Source organism: Typopeltis vanoorti, chromosome 21 (genome assembly GCF_054136105.1).
Source record: "Typopeltis vanoorti isolate ZY-2024b chromosome 21, IOZ_Tvanoo_1.0, whole genome shotgun sequence".
NCBI lineage: Eukaryota > Metazoa > Arthropoda > Arachnida > Uropygi > Thelyphonidae > Typopeltis > Typopeltis vanoorti.
In genome coordinates, this window is record NC_143569.1 from 60,507,409 (window position 1) to 60,522,943 (window position 15,535).

Here is a 15,535-nt window from a genome sequence, read left to right on the forward strand (position 1 = left end):
CCACCAAAACCTCAGACACCATGAGGAAATCACAAATAAGGCTCATGCCACTGCCAAAGATAGCCATCCCCACTTGAGCCCACGCCATCTGCTATGAAGGAACGTAATTCAAGCCGCACAGGAAGCAAAGTGTCTTTTAGCAGTAATTAGGACGCGAAGGAAACCGAAGAGGGAGGAAATAAGGTTCTGTATCTCACCGTCGAACTCACCTGAGCGTGGAACTTGTGTGCGCGTGGCTACCTTTCCAGAACACAGGAAAACCGGCTCAGAGGGCGTAACTTTCCGTAAATATGGGAAACTAGACGACACATGTGGAAGTGGACAAGGACCAATACTCTCAACCCTTCTTACTCTAGCAGGTGCCTCCAAAAAAAAAGCTTTATTTCGGTGACCAACCCCCCCCCTCTCCCCAGTCCCCTCAACACACTTCCTCCCATCATCCTTTTCCCTTGTTCTATTTTCTTTCTCCCCATCACAAAGAACCCCATCTCCATGAGAACAGTCGAACCCTCGTGTGACAGGAAGTGCCTTAGGTTCACCTTTTTACACCCCACCAAGGCATGGCCAAGTGTCTTCGTCCTTCTTTGTGCACTCCGGAAGAAGCAGGTAAGATTGTTGAATAAAGGTAAGAGAAATCGTGAGAAACAGTACTGAAGTCACATTCGTATAAATCTGGTGAAAATGGACAGAAACTTCGAAGAAGAAAGGCATAAAACTATACCGGAGATTTATAGTTGTGTGTGCTTAAATATGACAGAACAGCCAACAGAGATATGCTGGGTACGCGTCAATAAAGTGTTCATGAAAGGTTTATAAACACACTTGACTAAACCCATCCCGAACAAGAACAACATCTGTGATTATACTTTCTTTGTCGAGAATCTTCAGATACAACTTGCTATTATGTTTATTCCTTTTACTAAGTTAATTTAGAGTTTTATACTTAATACTTTTTCATATGCCAATAAAGTAAAAATCTTACACAGGACGATTTATCTAAAATTATATTTATCTATGAATTAAATATTAATTTACTCATAATTTAATTTAAAGTTTTCAAAAGGTTATTAAAATCTTTTGATATTTTTAAAATTAATAAGATTTTTCCTTTAACACCTTTTAGTTATAAACATCTATGAAATCTGTTTGAATTCAGAAATCATATTTAAATATATATAATTAAAAAATATTAATCGACTGTGAGATGCGGTGATTAATACCCTTGGAGGGTAATGGATGGCAATGCTGTAGCCAATGAAATTCTAACTGAGGCTCTGCTATTACTGTTATCCTCCTGCCATGATCAGAGCTTTAATAGCTCAATAACACCTTAACCCTACACTGTCCTATACCGATAACTGGGAAGATGAAAAGCATTCTTGCTTCGCCCCTTGAAGCTAGTCCTTAAAAGGATTTAAATAATTAATGTTATATAATTATGTTATAATCTCGGATGTCAATGCTGTAGCAAATAAAGCTTTAATTGAGGCTCGGTTTTTGCCGTTACCCAGCCATGACTAGAGCTTTTAGCTCAATAGCACCCCATCCACACAGATTTTCTTCAATCAGATGAAGAGTCAAGAACTTAGTCCATCTTCTCCTCTCCCCCCCCCCACCAAAAAAAAATAATAAATAATTAATTATCCCAGTGTGGTGGCCGGGATAAGAATAGCTCCACTGTAGCCCATGCATGTCGTACGAGGCGACTAAAATGGGTACCCTGGGAAGGTATTCGATGGCAGTGCTGTATCCAATGAAGTTCTAACTGAGGCTCGGCTATTGCTGTTACTCTCCTGCCATGATCAGCGCTCATAGCTCAGTAACACCCTATCCTTACATTGTCCTCTACAGATAACGGGGAATGTCAAAAGCATTCTTGCTTCGCCCATCTACCCCCCCCCCAAAAAAAAGTAAATAATTAATGGTTAAATTTGTGTTCTTTTCTAGATTTGTTGTTTAAATGAAATTTTATAATATAATATTGGTGACAAATTTGTACTTCTTTGCATTTGTTTTTTAAATAAAATTTTACTGTATTTTATTTATATTTATACGTGTATATTTTATTTACATTTATTTATATATATATATTTATAAATACATAAAGGATATAAATTTATGATATGTTATACACGTACTTTGTGACCAGGGCTTTGTTTATTCCTGTTTTCGTTACTTATTTTTAATTCCCTTCCGAATGCAAGTAAACGATTCGGAGAATTTTTATTTGATAATTAATTATCTCATTTTAACAATAGTAATTAATAATTAAATAGCGTGAATATTCCAAACTGTCTTGGACTCATTCATTCAAATATTCCAGATATTGAACTCGAAATGAGAAACTAGTGAAACCTAAGTACGATATTTAAAAGAAATGACTGAAACCGAGTTTAGCGCATGCCAAATAGAAGCACTACAATGGTATAAAGAGACTATATGCCTAAAGAAATATATTCTAAAATTAATCAATTAATTCTAAATGAATTAGATCACAGTGCATATTACTGATCTAATTTAGCTTTACATAACCGTCTATAATTCTGTTAATCTTATATCGTGGAGAGATGAACTTAATACAAGTTAAGCCTTAGGTTGTGTATAGTTCCTAAGGTGATCTATTGGAATCAGAACTTACATAGCTGTGATTTAATAGCGCACGGTTTGTTTCATCTATGGAAAAAGCAAGCTTAGTAACGAGTCGCTGTCAATAGTACGATGGCACAAAAGAACTTTTTATTGTCCCCGAAGTCAAAGGTTTCAGGTGCAACAACCATTTGTTCCATAGATTCCACGCTGTTCCTATCTGGACATTGTATTCTTCTAGGCCTCATAACCGTTGGTAGCAGGGGATGGTTGAACACTATGAAACGTTCAGCGGTGTGTGACCCCAGTTTCCTGACCTGGCCACCACCTGAGACCGGACAAGAAACGGTCGCCTACCAGGTAAGTTCAACAGATTTCCTGTACGAAATTGAGGGGTTTCCTCTGTCGTCGTACGCCTGACACATGGCACTATTACAATCCCCGTTCCCTTAAGGGCAATCCCCCCCCCCTTTTAACGTCTTCGTTACCCTAGAGCACCGCGGTCGATCAACCCACTAGAACGAAGTCGGATTTCTGTAAGCGTTTTTTTTTTTTTTTTTTTTTTTTCGGCTATTAGCCATCACCGTTCTAAAGCTATACCAGAGTTGTCAAGGCAACGAGGTGAGGAGATCTCCACCCTAAATCTCCTGTACTTCCTGTGCTGGTATAAACATAAGCCACGAAGAAGTGTTTCCCCTTAACTTACTTTTCGTAGTGGGGAGTAAACAAGTGGCTTCATCTTTCCATCAGGATTTGGTTCACAAGGTTAGCAAGCTGATTAAAATCAGCCCTGAGTTCTTGATAATGACTTCGGAAGACACATATTATTATTATTTTTTTATTTTTTTTTTGCAAAAACTGTACACTAGAGGTCATAAAATCTTCATCCCAAGTAGATTTATGACTTCATGATATTATCACATACGCCGTATGTGAGCCAATGGAGACGTAGCACGATAGCTTGAAAGAGAGAAAGAAAATGCTGTGACTATCAGAGAAATAATTTGATATATAATGCTGTTTACATTGAAAAGATCACACCGAGCTTGCAATGCAACGTCATTGCACCTTATAGGACACAGGAATATGACCTTGAACGGGAGGATGTTCACAACTCAAGGTCATATGTAAGCTAAAGATGCCTGCATGATCCGCTAACTACGAGGTCAGTGTCAACACTCATCGAAATGCCATCCTATTCAAATTAAAGGTTTATTCCGTCTGTCTCTCGGATACCTGACACTACACGTGCTGTTTGACTGACCTTGTCTTCCTGGGGTTTCATCTCCCTCCCTCCCCTCCCCACAAAATACTTACAAGGCTTCTCCATCACACGAGACAAGATCCACCTGCGCCCCCATACGGCGGTTTCGTGTACACCTGCCAGCTGCTGTTGTTACTAAGCAACAACAACAGCTGCAGTCTGTTAGGGCTTGTGTATCGCAGGGTGGGTCTGGCCCGAAGACTTCCTCAATACAGGGCCACGTAGGACATCGATTTTCTTGAAATAGGTTACGATCGCTTAAATATAGAGATAGGGCGGTTCTTAGAAATAGCAACGTTAAGAGAAGCAAACATGGCGATGCCATGGATACGAAGTTCCGAAACTTCATTTTTAGACCTATAGGGGGCTTTCTCACACAATTACCGAACTGTTAAGCTTAACGGATATTTAACATTTATTATTATCGATATATTATGAATAAAATAAAGGTGTTTTAGCTGAATTTCTTGCCATTCCTATAAGAGTAAGCCTTTTCTGTCTGTTATGAGAATCTACACTATTAATATTCACATAATCCAGTTAGAGATTCATTACTGCGCATAATTGTGAAAGTTAGCCGTTGAACAGTACTTGAAATCCTGTCTATTTATTAGCCATTTAGTTTTACAATGTACTCGGCTCACCACAGAAAATATTGTCAAATTCCTCCCAACAACTGTCTCTTCCGAGCAAGGACAGCTCAACTGGTATCGCCAATGCCCTTGGGTTGGAAAGACTTGGGTTTGAACCGCGTCCAGGAGGTGAGGAACCTTTATAAAGATTTGTCAGCTGAGGTGGACTTAGCTGGTCTCGTATATGAAGGTGGTTGGTTGGAATTTTCAGTTGTTCTCTACATTGCCAAAACTTTACGATAGACACATTGAAATATCGGTATATGTTAAGTTTTATTTTATCAAAATATTCTTACTGATTACACATCTTTTTTTCCTTTTTAAATGTTTCCATGCTCTCCCCCCCCCCAAAAAAAATGGCTGTAAAGCGAAGACGTTATCTACTCGGCCTCTGAACTATTTCTTATTTCTGTAACTGCTGAGCCATCTGATTGTAACTGCAATTCAGTAAAAAAAATATTAAAATTTAAAAAAAAAAATCTAACATTTAAGTTACGCCATTCAAAACTGTTTACTCACAATCAGACCTCTCTTGAAGTCTCAGGTTCATTATTGAGTGAAAATGTGTCAACAGATGACTGAGTATTAGTGAAGACTTGATTAAACATGGAAGGCACACAAAACTGAATTTAAAAGCAACTTACCTTGTGTAGGGACGGACTGTTATGAGGACGCTGGCGTCCGCTGAACCTTGCTCTTTGGTGAAGTGTCAAGAGTAGCAGAGATCTTTGAGGAAAGCATTGCACTGCGTTTTCTTTTCTTCATGAAGTCTGCAAGAAAACAGATCAATGAAACAAATGGAAAAGAATGAACTGACTAAAGTAATGATCGTTATTTTATTTTTGATCATTCAATTGTAATATAATTGAATGTAATATAATCAGTCACTAGATTTTCCATCTGAATACGACTTTTTTTTTTTTTTTTTTTTTTTCCAGCTAAGAGAAGCTACCGTCTTGCCACCTGGCTTTCGGCATTTTTCCTGGTACTTGAAACCCACTTGAAACGACCCCACACACACAGTCCCTCGTACGTGCCAAAATAGCTTAAGAGTTAGCAGATCCCTGTTTATCATTAGAAAGCCCTGAAGCTCAGTTCTTCTTTGTAACGTTCATTACTTTTTGAGTTCTTCAACTACTCAGTCTACTAAAATGTTTGATTTAGAAGTCTAGCCTGCATACATGCAAACAATCAGAAATGGGCTTTAAAAGTAGAAGATACATCTAACACCGGAAGAAAACTCTTACAAGGGGGGATCTATAAAACGTCTGCATCCAATAAAGAAGGGCGAGCCAGAGGGGAATTCTATTTTTCAAACACTTAGAAGCATGCCTACTATGTTGTATTTCTTTTATACCACAAACATCGCATACAGCTGATTTTACCTATCAAATGTTCTCATTAATTTTAGATGTACCCCGAAAAATGGTCTATTATGACCTGTTATTATAATAACAAGGTCAACTCATTTTTTTTATTATTATTTCTTAGAAAACATGCTAGCCATTTACTCTGTCATTTTCTCCTAAGGTTTCTAGGGGTACATATAGGCTACAGAGCAGGTGTTCTCTATACACCTGCTTATGGAAAAAAAATAGGCGCAAAAAACGAGGGGGGGGGGAGATGTAACGATCGAATCAGACACACACGCGCCAGTGACAAACCTGTTTATTCTAAAAAAAAAAGTGAAAATGGCACAGTTAAGAAAAGACGTTAAATGCAGGCTCTTAAAAAAAACTGATGAAAGATGGGGAAAAATATATTTATAGAACGGAATTAACTTCTGCGAATACAATCGTGTTTCAACATAACAAACAGGCATATTTGATGTATTTCTTTGATAACAAATCACTTGCTATTGTTTGGAGATTAAAGTAGCAAAAGAACAGACTATCCATAATAGCCTATAAGGTGGGCGTGCTGTTAACAATGAGCGCGTGCAATGATATTTCCTCTCATTAAAAGCACGAACTGGTGGTGAACGTGCTGTAATTTCATGTCAGTTTCAAGGTATGCTAATCATGGTTGGTTACCACGAATACCTTATTGTCTCCTAATACATTTTTTTTTTTTTTTTTTTTGAAAATTCAGTTGAATAAAATATGTAATCTTGAAGGATTTTGGCATTAACACAAAGGAATCTTATCACGGAACTGTTGAACATAGGGGCACATTTCCACAGCACGTTCGTATGCAATATGGCATTAGCCAATGTGTCCAGTGCTACAAAGCTGACCCGAACAGGTTTTTAGAACCTACGCAAGACGACTTGCGTTCTATGTTTTTCTCTAATTAATTCGTATTTTTTTTACGCTCTATGAGTCAAGCGTGGAATTTAAAATATGGCTTCGACACAATAGAATGGAGTTGTGGCCAGCAAATAGACGCACCTGCTGAGACAAAGCCACTATTCTTAAGTACCGTCACGACACGAAGTCGCGTGCCATCCACGTCAGACCTCCTGTGGCCACGCTGGTGACCGTGGTGGTAACCGCATACGGCGTTTTTCACCGGTAGAGCGCTTTAAATCCTGTTATGAATTTCACATAAAATAGGAAATCTTATGTAAAATATATATATATGAAATAAAAATACACGAACACATATCTTATAGTAAATATTAAAGAAAATAAATTAAATATTAAATGAAACAAAACAAATCAAACATAAAAAATAAAATGCATAAATACATATAAAATAATTTGAATCATTCAAGAAATTTGTTACAAAAATCTATTATAGATTAAAAGTATAAAGAAAAAAAAGGTGTATTAGAAAACACTAATTAATTAAAAGATATCTCAGTATTTTTAAACTTTAATCAAAAATTTTGAATTTAAATAATTTATTACTATATTTAATAAATTTAATATTACATTATGGCGCCAATATAGTTTTGATATTTTCTTCTGTCTTAAGGTGGTCACTTACATTAGGTAAGCATGGTGAAAGCAAATACATTAAAAACAACAAAATAGATTTGTTAATTTGCTAAATCTAGACTTAACAAATTAACACATCCATTTTTACATGTTATTGATTTCCTATTAAGATCTCTAATACAATTTTTTGTGTTCTCAATTTTGATCTGTTATATACATATGTAGCAAATCCATTACGTAAACTGCATTTGAAAAAGTGAATAGCTACGGCTGATTTACAAATAATTCTTATGGTAAACCAGGCTATAAAACACCCCCCCCCCTTTTTTTTGTACATTTCGCTAGTATGATCACCTTTCTAAGGAGTGCTAACAGTAGCGAAACAGACTGAAATCTGTTAAATATATTGGGAAAAATTCCACTGTAGTGTTATTATTGCATTGTTGTTATCTTTTATAAGGAAACGATCCAAATTACGATCATTTCCTTGTATTTTCTTCTAGGAATATCACTCCGACTAACTTAGGCAATACTTTCTTTAGTTATTCAGCATGCTTCTGTTTAATAAATCAGCGTGTGACTGCAGGTTTTTTTGATGATTAAAAAAAATCCAGTTGAATAAATCCACACGCAATTACAGATCACCTGTTTAACTTGGCAAGCATGCTGGGTTTAGAATATCATCAAAATCGTCACCTGTTTTAAAGGATAGTTATTGCGAGGGAAGCTTCCCTGATGAAACAAAAGTAAACAATTCAACTTACTGAAGAAAAAAAAAAAAATAATTGAAAAATAGTTGTTTTTAAATATAACAGAGATTCAAATATGTTATAATCAATGTATAAAAAAGAAACAACTAAGAAATATCTAAATTGGTTATTTAAAAAAAAAAGCGATGTCATTCCACCTTATAACATATGTATGGGAGAAATTGGGAATATACACAAGCAATAATTGAAAAGATCAAATCATCAGAGTGCTAAAGAATCAATTTACATACTATTAAACAATTCCAAAATTGATACGAGGAAAAAACTTGTTTTAATTATCTATTAATTTTTTTATGGTGTTTTAATATTGTTCAATGAATTCTTAATAACTTTTCATTAATTTTCTTTTACTCTTCTTTTATTTATAATACATTAAGAATACAGCAAGAAAATTAAGCTATTTTTGGAGAAAGAAAAACAGCGTCTGATTGGCTGGCCAAATTAACAAATAGTAAAAACTGAATAATGATGCGTACTTGACTATTGCGCACATTGTCATCCATACGAAAAATTGTCTTATAGACTCGATTAAAAATTAAACATAAGTAAAACACTATTAATAATAATTTTTTTTTTTAAAAAAAGGAAGATAATATATTTATTTATTATTGCTCTCTTTAGTATTCTGTGATGAACCACCAGCAATCGATATCAAAACATAGTTTTTGGACAACGCAAAAAAAAAAAAAAGTAATTTTACAAATATATGAAAGATTGTTAGTATAAAGTCTATTTAGAAGATGTCTTTATAAACGTAATGGAAACATAAGCCCCATGCCTTATGGATGACATTTCTTGGCTCTACGCTTAGTCTTGTATTTCAAACAGTAATTATCTGATTTTAACTCTCTGTGCACAAGGCTCCTGTGACCAGACTGGACTAATAAATCACACGGTTCCAAGCGTCTTTATCGGACGTGTGGCTTGTCTACTACGATGCGACTAGCAAACAACAGTGACGTCATGAGGTTGTTGGGCGGAGAAAGAGGCAGGAGTAATCACGGACAAGGACATAATGGCTCAAGCACCTGGGCACGTCCAAACACGTTCTCCCTACATGGAGAAGATTCGCATCTTCAACGATTCGTCTCCTAAGGGCCTCGACGGAGCCGAATTGCTTCCATAAAAAAAAAAAAAAAAAAAATGAGTGAATGTTTTAATTTTCCTTCAGGAAGTTTTACCCAAATATACTTGCACTTTAACAAGACTGTTAAAGTGAAGTTGAAAGTTGTCTATAACTTGCACGTCATTCCCCCTAAAATCTATAAGATCTTAGGGGGAAATGACGTAGGAAGGTACTGAAATTTCCAGCCTTCCGAGAAGTGCTAATTCAGCTGGCACGAGCTTCAAAGTAGGTTGCGTATTGATGCAACATATGTAATAACATCCGGTCCATTCTGTGGAAATACCTCTATAACAAAATGCTCCCTTGATGAGATAAACATCTGCGAAACATTGACAAAAATCAGCCGGTTTGAATCCTTAAGTGTATTTCTTCATAATAAATATACTTAGGATTGTATATAATGGACATTTTTATTAGAATATAAAATAATTCACATCACAAAACTCTTTTTTTTTTGGAGATAGAACGAGTCCTTGACTTTTTATCCCTTCATCGGATTAAGGAAAATGTGTGGATGGGGTGCTATTGAGCTAAAAGCTCTAGTCATGGCTGGGTAACGGCAATAGCCGAGCATCAATTAAAACTCTATTTGCTACAGCATTGATCCGTTACCCTGAGAGGAGCATACCTCAACTCACTGCCTAAATCATCACAGAACTTAGTCCTTATAAGGGCTGACTTAAAGGGGCCAAGCAAGAATGCTTTTCATCTTCCCCGTTATCTGTAGATGACAGTGTAGGGGTAAGGTGTTATTGAGCTATTAAAGCTCTGATCATGGCAGGAGGGTAACAGCAGTGGTCGAGCCTCAGTTACAACTTCATTGGCTACAGTATTGCCATCCATTACCCTCCAAGGGTATTAATCACCGCATCTCACGGTCGATTAACTCCATTCTAACTTAAAAGTTCTTAAAAGAACTGGGCGATGGACTGAGTCCTTGACTCATTATCCCGTCACCTTAATGAAGAAAATCTGTGTGAATGGGGTGTTAGTGAGCTAAAAGCTCTAGTCATGGCTGGGTAACGGCAATAATCGAGCCTCAATTAAAACTTCATTGGCTACAGCACTGCCATCCGCTACCCTGGAAATTCCCCTACCATCTCCATCTAACTTTCCTTATAAGGACTGGCTTAAAGGGGCGAAGCAAGAATGCTTTTTATCTTCCCCGTTATCTGCAGAGGACAGTGTAGGGGTAAGGTGTTATTGAGCTATTAAAGCTCTGATCATGGCAGGAGGGTAACAGCAATAGGCAAGCCTCAGTTAGAACTTCATTGGCTACAGCATTGCCCTCTAAGGGTGTAACTCCTTAGTCCTTATAAGGACTGGGTTAAAGGGGCGAAGCAAGAATGCTTTTCATCTTCCCCGTTATCTGTAGAGGACAATGTAGGGATAAGGTGTTATTGAGCTATTGCTATTAAAGCTCTGATCATGGCAGGAGGGTAACAGCAATAGCCAAGCCTCAGTTAGAACTTCATTGGCTACAGCACTGCCATCCATTACCCTCCAAGGGTCTAAGGATGTAACTCACCTCTTCAATGATTATTTCAAAAATAATCATTGAAGAGGTGATGTTTTATAATATATAAAAAATATAAAGGTGTATTTGAAAGAATTAAAATACTTTAATAAGATTTTTCTAAATGTTAATAGAAAGTTAAATATTATAATAAATTATATATTAATATTTCTTTTCTTTTTTTGCGATAGTTTATTTTTATTGAGAGTACAAAATAAAACATTAACACTTATGACTAGGAACTAATACAGATTAAGATTTTGGAAACGTCAGAAGGGATAATATTCTTTGTGAACACAAATTGGGCAGGGGATGAACTGCATGTCTTCGCAACAAAGAACAGGAGCAGGAATTTCAAGTAATAGACAACAATTATTATCCTATCGAGCGACTTTTTAAATTGTCTATCAGGCAACCATCTGTAGCTAAATCGTTTGCTATCAAGTATCCGTCTCTTGTTTTTTCTCTTTCTCTCTATTTCAACATTCTCCATTTTTGATAACAGCATTGATATTCGTGTAGTTTCCATGTTATTTCAGAAATTAGTAAAACACTTATCAGGTTTAATTAACTGCTAATTACAAGCTCACATTGTCGTAATGCGTATCATCATGCTAACATGACATGTATTATTATGTTGATACCCGTGTGGACCATTTTCTTAGATCGTTCCAAAGTAGGCAACAGAGAATTACCTAGAATGTTAGTATAACGGTGCTTCCACTATTCCTTTTCATCAGTACATTCAACATATTTTTCGTCTTTTAGTAAAATGCTTCTAGTGTTTTGACACGTTTGCAGTCTTTATTTATAGTTTATTTCTTAAGGGTATCTGTATCATATTTATAACATAATATGGGGGGGGGGGGTGAGAAGAACACTATCATAGCCCCTAACAAATATGCTACGGCGTGAACTCAGTGTATCAGATCTGCTAAATATTTGCTTCTTCAATTATTTTCTTGGATAGATCTGAAAAATATTTTAATATAAAGTTTTAACGAAATTAATTTCATTATTATCTATTTATCATGTGTTAGTTGAGTAACTTATACAGTATAGATTGAAAATTAGCATGAAATCGAATTCATACTTTGTTCGACGGTACTCAAATTAATTCATCAGAGTTACGAAAAGTATTCTAGGTTATAATAACAGTGATTATTATTAAAAAGGAATGCTTCGAATCCTGTTAATTTGACGATGGATTTGTAAGCGAAAAACCAGTGACTGCAACGATTGAATAAGCTGCACAGAATTCTAGAAGAAATCGCAAGAACTTACTTTGAGTTTATCCTATTAAGTAAATTAGTTATATTTAATAATTTATTATGTTTATTTTAGTTGTTGGTGTATGAGATTATAGACCAATATGTGCATTTGCTTCGGGTTTTATTTTTAACAAATCCATTGTTCTCTTTGCGGTATTATATCTAATAATATATTTTAAATAAAAATAACTTTGTCATAAGTATGTAAATGTAAATAAAGCAGTTTCTTTTAGTGTTTTTGCACGATTCACTTTGTTCTCTCTATCCTCACAGATTCTTTGCAAAAGAAAAGAAAAACTAGATAGGTAGCAATGATGTAAATTTTTCATGTAGTACTACCATATCCTGTACACCCCTTGACGGTACATGGCAGGAATTTGATGATATATATATATATATTTTGTGAGTTCAACAAAATCTCATCATCGGCCTGTGGAGTGAGATAGATGCTGAGATTCAGCAGATAATAGGAGAGGAAATAAAGATAGAGTGCATAGTGGTAGAGTAGGTAAAAGAGGCCTCAGCTGACCTGTTTTAGCTCTTTACCCCCCAGGGGTGTTTCTAAAACGGTCGTTGATTTTTCACTTTAGAAAAAAGGAAAAATCCTGAAAAGAAAACGTAACAAAAACTAGAAAACTTAACATGAATAAGGTACAGAGATAGTAAACCTGCAGAAAACTCTGGAAAGAGAAAAGAAAGGCGAACTTAGAAGTGGGGGAAGGACTTGGCCTGAGTGATGCAGCTCACAAGGAGCTGCACCGCCTCGCTGTAGGCCTTCGCCGCTCGCGTTCTCAGGTCCACCCCCTCCTGTGTGGACTTAAAGACTGTACAAGGTCTATTTCCTCTTGTTGTGTGTTGTCAATATTTCATCTGCCAACCTACCACCCTCGGCTAAAGTTATCATTTGGAGAGTTCTGAAGAACGCTATTTCTGCCTCTTCCTTCATATCCAGAACTCCAATTATCTGTTCTGGAGTGACCTCACTTATGTCTTCTATGTATAGGTCACCCCATTTCACACTCACAACTTTTGGGCCTGTGAGTATGAGTACAGGGTCTCCTATTTTTGCTATTGCATTCTGGAACTGTTCTGATAGCACAGGGGTTTCTTTTAACAGATGCCTTAGCGTCTTTGCTGCTTTCGCATGAGGGGGATCTGGTGGGCAATATCTGCTTTTTGAGGTTCATCTGATTTTGTTTTTTTCTCTTCCTTAGGTTTGGATGCTGAGGTTTCTATGGAGGCTGCCTTCTTTTTTCGGACGTTGTTTTGCCATTATGCCTCTTTTAGAGTTGGAAAGTCTGGGTTTTCCGACTCTTGTTCTGTCGTAACTGTTGTTGGCCTTATGATACCTCCCATCCTTTCTACCTGGGTTCTGGGTGGGCAGGTGTCCACTTTGTGGTCTATGGCACCACATTTGAGGCAAGCAGCTTTACATTTATCTAGTGTATGGCCTGCTTTAAGACAATTTTTGCATTTTAGTCGAGGGCAGTCTGCCCCAAGATGACTGAAGGCACCACACCTGAAACATTGCTTTTTCATGCCAGGGTAGTTTACCATTACCCTGGCAGATCCTATTGATGATGATGAAAAACTAGATAATATCACTCTTGATAAATAGTCCTTATAAGGACTGGCTTAAAGGGGGAAGCAAGAATGCTTTTCATCTTCCCCGTTATCTGTAGAAGACAGTGTAGGAATAAGGTGTTATTGAGCTATTAAAGCTCTGATCATGGCAGGAAGGTAACAGCAATAGCCGAGCCTCAGTTAGAACTTCATTGGCTACAGCATTGCCATCCATTACCCTCCAAGGGTATTGGATTGAATGAATCAATCACCGCATCACACAGTCGATTGATTCCCCACTCTTGATAAAACAGGCTTGAAAGCATATTTTAAACCATAACAACCATTTCGTAAAAAGGTGTAGTTCTTAAAAATAAAAATTATAAATTAGTTTTAAAAATATTTAAATATATGCGTAATTATATTTTCAATTATTTTGAATTAATATATGCTTTGATTTAGTTGTCAATCTGCTTCTTTTAATCAGAATGTAAATCTTTCAAATTGAAGCGATTTATTTGCTAGAATTTTAAACCAGCATGACTAATGAAGTTAAAAATGAGAAACTGTTATCCATAAAAAAAAGGTATTCAGAGTTAAATTAGTATTTTTTCATTAAACATACCCGGTTAATTTATTTTATATATATTTTATATATAATTATTGCTGTTTGCAAGATAAATCGAGTATCATTTTAAAATGTTTTTATTTGTTTTGTAATATGGTGTGTCCGTTTGGGTAATATTATTGTGCAATGCAAACCGACAACATACGACACAATTGTTCTTACGTCATCGCAAACACAAGTCCATCTGGTGATCAATATTTTTTTTTTTCAAATTTGCCTCGTGCACTGGCCACTGGACTCCGTTTACACACCGGTATCACTATTCCATTGAAATTAGTAAATAAGTCGATTAACGTTATATATGGGCGTAAACAAATTATTCACACAGCTTAACGGGCTCGGTTTAACGATTTTTTGGCAGGGAGAAGGCATCCAGATTTTTCAAAAATTGTCTGTGTCGTCTGTTTCAACCATCAGCCAAAAGAAAATGTCTACTTCAACCCCTCGACAAAAATGGAACGGTCTACGATGGCTCCACTTTCCAGCGTCCCGACGCTAGCAAACGCCAACGGCCGAATGTCCGTTAACAATTTGAAACGTAACGTAACCGACTTTTGTGGCGCGCGCTTGGGAGCGCGGTGAGAGATGTAGTGGACGAATCGATCAGTCGGTAGGCGGCATAGAATAAAGGTGGTGTCAATTAAGGGGGTCTTCGTACAGGTGTTTTCCAATGGTGAAGTGTAACTATAGGGTACTGATTCAGTCAGATAATTCGTTTATTGAAGAGAATACATAAATATATATTTTATTTCGTCAAGTGTGGACATGTAAATTAATATTTGATTGTAGCAGGTGTAGAGGGAATGATAGAAATTCATACAGAGGTAAGTGATTATGATCCGTGCAATATGCGTTTATATTTATTACAATTCTGAGTATAAAAATAATTTTTCCATTATTTTTTATTAAAAATATTATTGTTTTTTATATATAATTTTTTGGTTCTTTCAGAAAACTGGTATTATATCAATACACCATTTTGTTGCCAATATCAATATTTTATAAAAGCAAATGTGATTTTTTTATATATTATTTTCTTCTGAAAATTAAATAATGTAGTAGAATGTTTAAAAATTTTTCTTTTACTTATATTTTGTTTATTTATATTTATATTCATTACATATACATATATGATAAGTGTTTATCTTTGGAGAAACGATTTTATGTAGGAAATTTCGAGTTATCACTTTAAAAAAAAATATTTGGTGATACCTCTAAACGCAACATGAAGAAAAACAACTTCCAAAGTGTATTTCCTTACTAATAGCTTCACAAACTTAGTCAACAAGCGATAAAA

General features: G+C 35.9%; 1 protein-coding gene across 1 annotated transcript in view; it reads right to left on the minus strand.

The window, feature by feature from the left end:
* dap (cyclin-dependent kinase inhibitor dacapo) overlaps window positions 1-15,535 on the minus strand; it is a 28,673-nt gene that overhangs the window by 10,911 nt on the left and 2,227 nt on the right. The window contains exon 2 of the mRNA XM_090410943.1: window positions 5,127-5,252. Coding sequence (XP_090267069.1) covers window positions 5,146-5,252 — 107 coding nt within the window. The 3' untranslated portion in view covers window positions 5,127-5,145. The remainder of the gene's footprint in view (window positions 1-5,126; window positions 5,253-15,535) is intronic.